General features: G+C 37.1%; 1 protein-coding gene across 9 annotated transcripts in view; it reads right to left on the reverse strand.

Moving 5' to 3' along the window:
• TRIM37 (tripartite motif containing 37) overlaps window positions 1-12,719 on the reverse strand; it is a 171,021-nt gene that overhangs the window by 71,687 nt on the left and 86,615 nt on the right. For 8 of the 9 annotated variants that reach the window (XM_079131360.1, XM_079131359.1, XM_079131364.1 and 5 more), the window contains 2 exons: window positions 7,058-7,252; window positions 628-936 (listed from right to left, as the gene is read on the reverse strand). In XM_079131360.1, the coding sequence (XP_078987486.1) occupies window positions 628-936; window positions 7,058-7,252 (504 nt within the window). The remainder of the gene's footprint in view (window positions 1-627; window positions 937-7,057; window positions 7,253-12,719) is intronic. The other variant, XM_079131362.1, reaches the window with a different exon arrangement.

The raw sequence follows: 12,719 nt of genomic DNA on the forward strand, positions 1-12,719 counted from the left end.
TTAAATCTTGCCTACTTTCTGACTTCATTTCTTACTATTCTCCCCTCTGTTTTATTCACCCTGTTCAGCATACTGGTCTTCAACTCTTTCAACATGTGCAGTGAGTCCTGTGCCAACGACTTTGCATTTTCTGTTCTGTTTATCCAGAAAACTCCTTTCCCCAGATGTTCAAGTGGTTGCCACCCTCTCAAACCTTTAGGTCTCATTTCAAATGTTTCCCCCTCACATGCTTCCTCTGACTACCCCAAAGTAGCACACTCCTCATTTACAGTGCCCATCCCAATCCTTTGTTGTTTCCTTCACACCAATTTTTACCAACTTAACTTTTAAAAAAAAATCTTAATGTCTGATTCCCATCACTAGAATGCAAGATCCATGAAGTTAATGTTTTATCACTCATCAGTAAAGAGAAAAAGAAATCAAGAACTGTTAGCTCTATTAGTTAATAAAAAATATGAAGACTCGATTTTGGATTGGGAAAAAAGTCAGCATGTATTTGTTGTCTTAATTAATCTGAAGATAGATGTTTACATATTATTATCCTGAAAATGAGTCATCTAGTTTCTCTATCCAGTTTCTCAAATAATATGAAGAGAGATGCACTAACAGGAACTTTTTTTTACTTACGATTTCGTATATAACAGCTGGCAACTGATGACTTTGCCAGGAGCTCCATTCCCAAATCCTGTAACCTGCCAGAGTTTTCAATTCCACAAGCAGCCAGAGCTGCCTGGTCAGCAGAAAAAAGGTTTGTCTGCATATCTCCAGAAGCAGCACTGCCGCTTTTTATTTCTGAAAGTGTATTCTTTACATCCGTTTTCATACATCGAACTTCAGCCATTTGAGTTTTGAGTCTTTTTAGCATCTTTAGATCAGAGGGCACTCGCCACATCGCCTGCTGCTTCCTTTGGTCTTTATCTTTTCGAGAATATGACGCTTCAGAGACAAAGTGACAAGTCACGTTAATACAAATTCTAACATTTATGACATCATTTTGTACCACAAATATATGTAATTTTGATAAGCTAAAGTGCTGTAGTTAGTATCAAAACAGAAATGCATTAAATTTTATTAATGAAAATAAGGATATGCACACATCCTAATTTTATTCACACCTACAAAGTTGTAGTTGAGTCTCATTATGATCACTCAACTCTCAATTAGATACCTATTAAAGTATAAATGCTGCCATACTATATTATATAGATTATACTACTCTGCTTCTCTCAAAATTTCTAGTTTTTAATATGTTCCCAATTAAAAAATTGAAAAAGAAAAACCTAGAAATCAGTCAAATCTGCCATACATATTATTAATATATGTATATTAGCATACATGCATGCATATATATATATATATTCTAAGAATTTGCTTCATTATTAGATATACCTGCTAAGTACCACAGAACATAATTTAAAAAATTTACAATTACAGGATCTTTATAGTCACTAAATTAGGACAGTGTTTTCTCTCTAACCAGAGAAATTAAAATTGTTTTTAATTTCTTCTCCCCCTACCCAAATATTAAAAAATACAAACAAAGAAGATTAATACTTCTGTTACACTACAGGAAGGAAAAAAGGTTAAAAAAAGAAAAAAAAAAAAATGGTACCAGGGATTGAACCCAGGAACACTTAACCACTGAGCAACATCCCAAGCCCTTATTATTTTATTTTGAGACAAGGTCTCATTAAGTTGCTGAGGCTAGCTTTGAACTTGCAATCCTCCTGCCTCAGACTCCCAAGCCACTACAATTAAAGGCAAGAGGTAAGTTTTTTTTTTTTCCCCCAGCTGCAGATGGACACAATACCTTTATTTTTTTTATTTGTATATGCTGCTGAGGATTGAACCCAGTGCCTCGCAAGTACTAGGCAAATGCTCTACCACTGAGCCACAACCCCAGCCCCCAAGAAGTAAAAATTTTGAAGTCAAAGAACATTAGTTGGCATAGTGGCACACGTCTATAGTTACAGTTACAGGCAGGAGGACCCTTGAGCTTAGAATTTTCAGGCCACATAGCAAGACTTCTTAAAAAAAAAAAAAAAAGCCCAGTGTATTGATGCATACCTCCAATCCAGCTACTTGGGATTTCCCAACACAGAAAAATCAAAACTAGCCAGGGGGATTTAGTAAGACCTTATCTCAAAATAAAATATAAAAAAGGGCCGGGGCTGGGGTTGTGGTTCACTGGTGCCTTGCATGTTATGAGGCACTAGGTTCGATTCTCAGCACCACATATAAATAAATGAATAAAATAAAGGTCTGTCAACATCTTTAAAAAAAAAAAAAGGGCCAGGAATGTAGCTCAGTGTATGTGTCCTGGGTTCAATCCCCAGCACAGCACAAATACATAATAGACTCAAAAAGAAACCCAGTCAAAATAGAAAACAACAAGTCAGGCATGGTGGCATATACCTGTAATCCCAGTAATTTAGGAGGTTGACACAAGAGGATTCCAAGTTCAAGGTCAGCCTCAACAATTTAGCCCCCAAGCAACTTAGTGAGATTCTATCTCAAATTAAAGAATAAAAAGGGCTGGGGATGTGACTTAGTGACAAAGTGCCCCTGGGTTCAATCTCCAGTACCACAAACAAAAACAACAACAATAAAAACAAACCAGGGGACCTACAGACAACCTACTAGACAAAAAACAAATTCCTTATTTGCAGAAATGCTATACTTGCTTAGACAATGCAATAAGAACAAAAAAACACTAAAAGGTAAACATTGTGGTTTGCCCAACAACCATCCCCAATCCCCCACATCTCTGCCTTGCCAAAAGATTTTGATATTAAAAACTCTGTTCTCCAGGTTGCAGAAAAAGGTTTCTTTTCTACCTTGTCCTTTACTTCCTGCTAGTAACATATTCCTGTGATACATGATACCTGGAACTGTGGCAGTTGTTACCACGATAGAAGCGGCAAGAGTATCACAGGAAAATCATCTGATGCCCTGCTTCCAAATACCGGATGAACCTGAAATCACCCACCTCCAGAATTAGCATGCATGAGTTAAGTGCCTTAATTATTTAAGCTGTCATTTAGTACCATTTTGTTATTTAGAGCTGAAAACATTCATAACAGAACATGACCAGAGATTTCAGAAAGCCAGGATTTGGTTCCAGGTCTACTATTTAGCTACTATAACTTTCTATAAACTATCAATTTCTTTGAGTCCATTTGTTTATTTATATAATGAAGGCATTATACAGCAACAGAGTTGTTGGGAGGCTCGAAAGATTCAAAGTTTGTGAAAAAACAATCTGTGACATTGTTCCCAATCGATTATCCACTAAAATGCTAGAGAGGTTTTCTAAAACCCCAATCAGATTATTATTTTCTGTTTAGTATTCTTAACATAGCACTCCATAGCAGTAGGGAAGTAGTGACATGGCACACCAGACACTCCCCTAATCTACCTTATTTGTCAGTGGCTTTATCTTCTACCTCTATTCACAATGTACCTCTAACTTTTGGAGTTATAGGTTGAGAATCCCTTATCCAAAATGCTCAGGACCAAGTCAGGCAGGGTGGCACACACATGTAATCACAGCTATTCAGGAGACTGAGGCAGGAGGACCTCAAGTTTAAGATCATGCTCAGCAATTTAGTGAAGCCCTAAGCAACTTAGCAAGACTCTGTCTCAAAAAAAAAAAAAAAAGACTGGCATGCAGCTGGAACCCAAAGCAACCTTGGGCTCAATCCCTAGTACCAAAAAAAAAAAAAAAATGCCCAAGACCAGAAATGGTTCAGATTCTGGAATATTTCCACAGATTTTACCAGCTGGGCATTCCTAACTCACAAAGCCGATATTCAAAATGATCTGAAATCCAACATCATGTCAGTGCTCAAAAGGTTTTAGATTTTGGAACATTTCAGATTTTAGGATTAGGAATACGCAACCCGTACTTGCAACTCTAATATATGGTCCATATTCTATCACACTTCCATTATTTTCATATTTCCTAGTCCCTTTGTTCATCAGATATAACCTAAAATATCTCCTCTTCAGGCAGGCACCTGTACCAACTACCCCCTCACAATTAGTTAATTCTTACCTAAATTTGCATTGCTGTTCTACTCTATAGATTATAGTTCTATTGACCAGCTTACCTAAAACACAGAAAACAAACCAACAGAATATATACAACTTAAGGGTGGATATTAGATCTCTTCATATTTTAGGTTAAAAATATTTTCTGAACAAAATTTTTGTGGCTCCTCCCTCCCACTTCACGTCTACAAGGACAAATAGGAAAATTTAATCCATGTGGTTCAGTTTATTTTTACTATAAAGTGATTAAGAATGGGGCTAGGGAAATAAGTAAAAACCCCCAAAGGGAAAATACAAAAAAGACAAACTCCCATGATCTGATAATAAGCCAGTAAATATTTCTGAGCCTGTCTTAAATGCTAGGTACAATAATGGGCAGGGGATACAACAATGAATAAGACAAACCTCTAGTTTTGACCCTCACAAAACTCAATCCAATTGGGAAAAGTGAAAGAAATCAATTTCAGTACTACATGAGTACAAAGAGAAAAAAGTGTAACTATGGGACTAAGGGAGCCTAACAATTCAAAGATCTCACACTGCCAAGTAAAAAGACTTCTTGAATGTGCTAAGCTATAAAGTTAATTAAAAGTGAGTACCTCAGGCTGGGGTTGTGGCTCAGTGGTAGAGTGCTTGCCTAGCATGTGTAAGGTACTGGGTTCCATCCTCAGCACCACATAAAAATAAATAAAATGAAGGTGTTAGGTCTATGTACAACTAAAAAATTTTTTCAAAAAGTCTCAACAATATTTCTTTTATGTCATTTGCACATGGCTTTCAGAAAGGACAAAGCTCCATAGCTTTTCCTCCAGATTTCATATGTGTCAATGATGCCACCCTTCTCCTAGTCACCTAAGGTCCTTCAGTCCTCTTGACCACATTCCAATTAGGTACCAAGTCCTATTAACCCTAACTTCAACAAATTTTAAATAGTAGTATCACTGCCATGTTATAAGTAAAATCTTAATTTTTAAAATGGCCTTGATTAGTATTCCCTAGAGGTTGAAAAGAATTTTTTTCCTGGGGCAGGAGGTTGTGTGCGCTAGGAATCATACCCATGACCTTTGCACTCTAAGCACCCATTTCACTGTACCACCAAACTCTACCATATACCTTCCAAGGAGAACTTTTTAATGTAAAGTCTGAAAACTTTATCCCAAGTTCACATATTTTTAAGTATATGACTGAGCAAATAAATAAAAATGAATGAATTTGCCCTCTCATTACAGGAATGACTTAAATAAATCCCTAAATAGACCCTGACTAAACTTCCATTTCTCATAGCTTTCTCAGCATTATCAGCTTTTTAAAATATACTATCAATCAATTCATTCCTAAATGAACAACAGCTCTCTACTGCCTACTATGAATAAACTGCTCAGGCTAGCAATGAAAAGCCTTCCACAGAATTGACCCAGCTTGACTTTCTAATTCTACATGTATCTTAAAATCTGGTTCAATTTGATTACTTGATACCTTTTAAGATGCTCCTTTTAGAGCACAGTAATTAGAAGAAGGACTTGCAAGGCATGGTGGTTCCTACTTTTAATCTCAGCAACCTGGGAGGCTGAGGTGGGAGGATCACAAGTTCAAAGCCAGCAACTTAGTGAAAACGGTCTCAAAATAAAAAAAAATAAAAATGACTGGGATGTGGCTCATTTGTAAAACACCGCTGGGTTCAATCCCCCCCAAAAAAAAGAAACAACAGGGGCTTGCAGTTAGTCTGACACATAGTGGATGTTCACTAACTTTACGTGTTGAAATAAAGAGTACACAAAGGGAGGGAGGAGAACAAGTTCACTGAATTAGACGAAGGGGAATGAAGGGGGAGATGGGATTAAGAAAGAGTGAATCAGACATAACTGTTCTATGTTCCTGTAAGAATACATAATCAGTGTAACTCTACATCATGTACAACCACAACAATGAGATCCTAATTAGGATAAGTTATATTCTACATATGTATATAAAATGTCAAAATACACTCTACTGTCATATCTAAAAAGAATTTTAAAGACTTTTAAAAAAGAATATAGAAAGAATCGAAATAAACATCAAAGTCCAAGCAAGCCTCTCAACAAAGATAAAGTTGGATCTTTCTGTAACACTAGCTTTTATTAACCTTCCCTCAGAGATGGATTATTTTTATTCGGCTTCTATGACTCTGTTCTCTTGATTTTATTTCTGTCTAAAAATCTCTACTTGGCTAATCTTCCTTATACTCAATAAAAACAGATGGTCATTAGGATTATATCTCAGGGCTAGGGATGTAGCTCAGTGGTAGAGGGCTTACCTAGCAAGAGCAAGGCCCTGGTTTTGATCTCCAGTACCACCCCACGATCATACACATACAAAGAGAGATTTCCCTGGCTTTCTTCTTCTTTTCCTTCTTCAGTAGTGGGGAACACCACAGCATGAATAAACAACTTTTTCTCCTGTGTTCAATCCGGACGTACAGTTCCACTTCAAAGTTAGGCCTAAAAAACTCTTACGTCCATTCACAAAGAGGACAACTGTACTACTTCACATGAATTAAACCATCAATCAGGCACAATATAAGTAGCAAATCATTTAAAACCTTCTTAAAGGTTCTTTTTTTTCTTTCTTTATGGTATTGGAGATTTAACTCAGGAGTGCTCTACCACTGAACTACATGCCCAGCCCTTTTTATTTTTTATTTTGAGAAAGGGTCTCACTAAATTGCTCAGGTAACTTGAACATGCAATCCTCTTGCCTCAGTTTCCTGAGTAGCTTGAATTACAGGCATGTGCCATCATGCCTGGCTCCAGCATTTAAAATTTGTTTTTGCAGATAATACTTTTAGGCAATAATAACAAAATAATAATCTGGTTGCTATTAATGTCATTCTTATATAATAAAAAAAAATCAATTTGTGACAGAAATTCACTATTTTCCAACACTTAGATGAAATACTTGGAAAAAATTCAACAATTCTTTTAGAGAGCAACAGAAAAAAGAAAAATTATTATTGTTATTATATTACCTGTGGGCTGCAAAAGTGAAGCAGGTGGGCGAGGCTGTAGGCCCCACAAATTATCCATACTGCTCCGGTCCTTAAGGTCCAACAAGTGTATTAAGATTAAAGGATCAATGTCTAATAAACTACTAGTAGCGGCAGAGCATAAATGTGCTCTTCTTGACATTCTGCTACTGGCACTCACATAACTGTGGCTATTACCTGCAAAACAGAACAAAACAAAAGAGAGAGAGAGAGATGTAGAAAATGTATATACTTGCACAAATTTAAGTATTTGTAAAAGAGAAAAAGTAGTTAATGGTGTTTGAATATATATCGAGAAATCTCTTAGGATTTCATATTCATAATGAGAAGCACAAGGAAACCAGACTGCTAGAGAGATGTACACTAGTACAGTGACTAGTGTACCCAGAATCCAACAGCAACCATCAACCCCATCTTGCTTCTATTTTTCTAGTCAATTACTCTCATCACTGAACAAAAACTGCTTTCCTTGGTGGTTTATACACTTTAGTACTCCCTGTTCATGTGTTCCTATCTTTTTTACTTACTATTATTTTCCCACATAGTCATCATTAGTTTTAGCATCTATTTCACTTTCCCCCTCTGAGAGCTAATATTGTTACATTCTGTATGTATACATATATAAGTATGTGAGTCTTATATGTAACTGTAGAGTCTAACGAATATATACAAAGTGGTCATTCCCAAATGAAAAAATAGATTATTGGCACCCCCCCTTACCATGTCTTCTAAAATTGCTTACTACTCTTATTCCCCAAAAGTAATTCCACGCCCCCATGCACTGGGGATTGAACGCAGAAGCACTGTATAACTTAGCTACATTCCAAGTCCTTTTCATTTTTGAGACAAGGTGGAAGTTACCCAGGCTGGCCTTGAACTTGTGATCCTCCTGTCTCAGCCTTCCAAGTCATGAAGATCATAGGTATAAACCCCCATGCCAGGCACCTTCATCCTAACTTAAACACATAATTACTTTTGCCTGTTTTGAATTTATACAAAAATATTAACAGGGAATGGATTCTTATACCCTGCTTCTTGCTCAACATGTTTATCATACTCATCTATACCACTGTAATATAGCAGTTTATCTTCACTATTGCTGTGCAACATCCCAGTATATGAATATATCCAATTTATATTTCTATTCCTTGGAAAATAATTTAGGGTTGCTTCTAGCTTTTTATTATGAAGAATAAAGTCGCTATAATTATAAACAGATAACTGATCTTGAAGCTTATAGAGCAAAAACATGGAACACCTCAAAAAATAAATGGATCACTGTATGCAGTAGCCTGTAATCCCATTGACTCAGGAGGTTGAGGCAAGAGGATCCCAAGTTCCAGGTTAGCCTTAGCAAGTATTTAAAAAAAAAAAAAAAAAAAAAAAAAGGTTGGGGATCAAATATGGCTTCCTTACTAATGTCTACTGCCAATTCGCTGATCCAACCCATATTTGGGGCCATCTTCATACATATTTACAACTCTAGAGATTTTGGATTTTTGGTGTTGGTTTCTCATTTAGGAAAGATGATTATTCTTATAATCCCAATGAACAATGCAGTACCTGATGCATACAGGGCATCCATTAAACATGTGGAACAAGTAACCTTAAAAAAATCTTCAGGGCTGGGGTTGCAGCTCAGTGGTAGAGCACTTGCCTAGCATGTGCAAGGCACTGGGTTCGATTCTCAGCACCACATAAAAAAAAATGAAATAAATAAAATAAAATATTGGGTCCATCTACAACTAAAAATTAAAAAAAAAAAAAAAAAAATCTTCACCTTGAAATCAATGTTTTAATAACAACTACAAGTGTCCTATTCCTCTCAAGTATTATCATGTTTCATAAATCATACATGGTCAGCAAATAAAAACTAGATTTTTCTTGCAAAGCTGACTTAATGAGCTAATGTTATCAATTAGTATAATACCTACAATCTTTTCAGCACTTTTTTAAAAACAGAAGTTCTCTTTCAACTACATGAAAATAACTGATAAAGCAATTCTTATGGGATACAACTGACTCAATAAGTGTTTCAAAGTATCTCCTTATCCGATACTTATAAATGAAATTATTGATACCATTTCACTTTATACCTAGTAAATATGATTTATCCTCACCAAAACTCACGCTAGTTTTAATTCCTCAATATGGCAGTGTTGCAAGGTGGGGCCTAGTGAGAGATGTTTGGTTTAAGGGGTCAGAGCCCTCATAAATGTATTAATGCTCTCAAGAATAAATTTTCCCGCTCATGGGACTGGATTAGGTATAAGATGTTAGCATGTTAGCTATCTGCCACTGTGATAAAATACCTGAGAATCAATTTAAAGGAGAAATGGCTTATTTTGGCTCAGAGTTTCAGTACAGGTTTTGGGCCTATGGCAAGGCAGATATCATGGTGGGCAGCTCACAGCAGAAAAAAGCTGCTCATGTGATGGCTGCCAACAAGCACAAAGAGAGAGGAAGAAAAAGAGGTGAGGACCCCAATATCCCTTTCAATGGCACCCCCAAGAGCTAACTTCCTTCCACTAGGCCCCATACTTCCTATAGGATGTACCACCTCCAATAATACTATAGGTTAGCAACCAAGCCATTAGCCATAGGAGTCTTTGGAGGACATTTAAAACGCAAACCATAACACTACGAGAGTGGGTTTATGTAAAGCAGGATTACCTTTCATGTTGTCTCATCTGAAAGTATATCGGCTTGCTCTTTTGATACCTACCATGAACTGAAGCAGTGCAGCCTTACCATACAATGAATGGATATTGGTGCCCTTCTCTGCCCAGCCTCTACAACCATGAGCCAAAATAAATCCTTTCTATATAAATTAGCCAGTCTCAGGAATTCTGTTACTGTAACAGAAAATGGACTAAGACACCTAGTTTCTCTGTAAGACTGACCTCCTTTCTAACAGATGCCCTAACATCCCAATTCTTTAGATGACATGACTCTTCAGATGACTGTGTAGTTCTGAAATACCATTCCAGACTTGAAATGGACCTTCGTACCTAGTATGTAACAAAGCATTTTCAGACTCTGCCCTATCTCATCCTAATTCAGCTTTTGTTCACTGACTTATTTTTTAAATATTTTAATAAGTTGTTGATGAACCTTTAATTATTTGTATGCAATGCTGAGAATTGAACCCAGTGCCTCATACATGCTAGGCAAGCGCTCTACCACTGAGCCCCAGCCCCAGCCCCATCACCGACTTATTTTTTTGAAACACTGATTTTTTTTTTTTTTTTCCTTTCTTTTCTGGTATGGAGATTGAATCTGGGGGTGCTCTACCACTGATCCACATCCATAGTCCATTAACTATTTTATTCTGAGACAAGGTCCTGCAAGGTTGCCAAGGTTGGTCTTATACTTATGATCTTCCCAGTTGCTGAGTATGCACCACTGTGCCTGTCCAATAAAGGCTTTTAAAGTAGAGAAGTAACATGGTAAGATATTAATGGAAAGAAAACAAAACCCTTCATTCCAGTTCATGGTGTGGGAAACACAATGGAAAAGATACAAAAGCCCACAAGAGAGGCTATTGGGAAAAAAAGACCTGAACTAGTAATAGACAGGAATGGGAGTAAAATCAATTTATGCACTATGAAGGAGGTAGAATCAACAGACCATGGTAATATATTAAAGGTAGAGTTTGAGGGAGAGGAAGAAGTGAAAAATATGTAAAATGATAGATGATAACTATTGCTCAAGATGGTTGGTAGAAAGTATTTGAGATGCTGGAACACATTGAATTGCTACATGGGATAAAGGCAACATATACAACTTGGAGAGTAATCAGTATGAATAACTAAAATACAGGTGTGGACAAGATCACCCCAAAATAGGGGTTAGTGTTAGGGTTAGGGAGGGGGGGCAAGAATGGAGGAAGGAAGGACTATATAGAGGGAAAAGAGGGGTGGGAGGGGTGAGGGGGAAGGGAAAAAAATAAAGAATGAATCAAACAACATTACTCTATGTAAATTTATGATTACACAAATGGTATGCCTTTACTCCATGTACAGAGAAACAACATGTATCCCATTTGTTTACAATAATAAAAAAAAAAGAAAGAAAAAAAAAAAACATCACCCCAAAATAAAGTGAGGAACAGGAAGAGTATAGTGCTTTAGGTTGGAAGTTGAAATGCTAAAGAAAGAGGTCTTAATTAATCAAGTATGCAAAAGAATACATGTCCTCCCCTGACAAAATACACTCAAAATAAGGGCAATACGGGTTATGGGTTCTAGTGACTCCACCCAAGATCATGTTAACATCTGATTCCCGAAGTAACAGCTGAGAAGTGTTAGGGCTTTTTTTTTTAGGCCATGGGGGCCCCACCTTGGAGAATTAATTAACATCTTTGAGAAACTGAGCTAGATCTCTCAAGACTGGGTTAATTACTATGAGAGTGGGTTGTTACAAAGGGAAGGTTATCACTTAACACTCTCACCTACATTCCTAACATGATGCAATCTGCCATGAGGCTCTCAAAGAAGCTGGGCAGATGCTATTACCATGTTCTTGGATCTCCGAACATGTGACTTAAATAAACCTCTTTTCTTTATTAATCACTCAGCCTCAGGTATTCTTTTATAGCAACAAAACTGGTAGAAAACCGGTAGCAGGAAAAAAAATTTATACTGAGAATGGGGTTGTTGCTATAACAATACCTGAAAGATAGAAGCAGATTTGGAAATGGGCAATGGGCAAAAGTTAGGAGAATTTAGAGAAGTAGGCTAGAGCAGTTTATATAACCTTGGTGTGAACAAAAAACAATGAGATTAAGGAAAGTTTGGAACTTCTAAGAAATTGACAAAATGATCATGATCAGAGTGCTGATAGAAAAGTGAACAGTAAAAGGTAGGCTGATGTAGTCTTAGATGGAAATGAGGACTGTTTTAATGGAAACTGGCATTAAGGCTATTCTTGCTCTAAAGTAGCCAAGATCTTGGTTAAACTATGTCCATGCCCTAGGACTTTACTGAAGACAGAATCCAAGAGTGATGACCTAGGGTATTGAGAAGAAGAAAATTCTAAGCAAAATATTCCAGTAGTTTTGTGGGTACTTTTTAATAGCAAACAGCAAGATTCAGAAGCAAAAGCATGACCTACAGCTGGAATCTATAATTAAGATGGAAGCAAAGTGTAAAGATTTGGAAAATTCACAGCCTACCCTCCAAAAGAGTGAAGTGTGTTCAGAAGGGAATACTGAGGATATGGCTTTCCATTTGCTAGGCAGACAAACTCCATAAAAAGAAGCCAATTATCAATCATCAAGATAATGGAATAAAGGCCTTCAGGCCTAACAGAACAGAATAGTTTCAGAAAATGGGCAGTCTTCAAGGGCTTGCTGCCAACGGCCACCTCAAGATTGTTCTCTGCATCCTTGTACAGTGGTCAGCTGTCCAGCAGTGGTTTAAGCGGGCCTAGGTGTAACTCTGGCTATGCTCAAGAGAGTGCTAACGGGAAGCTTTGTTGGTATCCACATTCACATGGTGTTCAAGTATGTAGGCTCACAAACTGCAAGAGTTATGAGGGTGTGGCAACCTCTACCTAACTGCCTCAGAGGCTAGGCAGAAACGTGCTACAGGGATGGAACCACCACAGAGATTCTCCACCAGTATGCTCACTGGATGTGTGG

Source organism: Sciurus vulgaris (assembly GCF_902686455.1).
Source record: "Sciurus vulgaris genome assembly, chromosome: 3".
NCBI classification, from domain to species: Eukaryota; Metazoa; Chordata; class Mammalia; order Rodentia; family Sciuridae; genus Sciurus; species Sciurus vulgaris.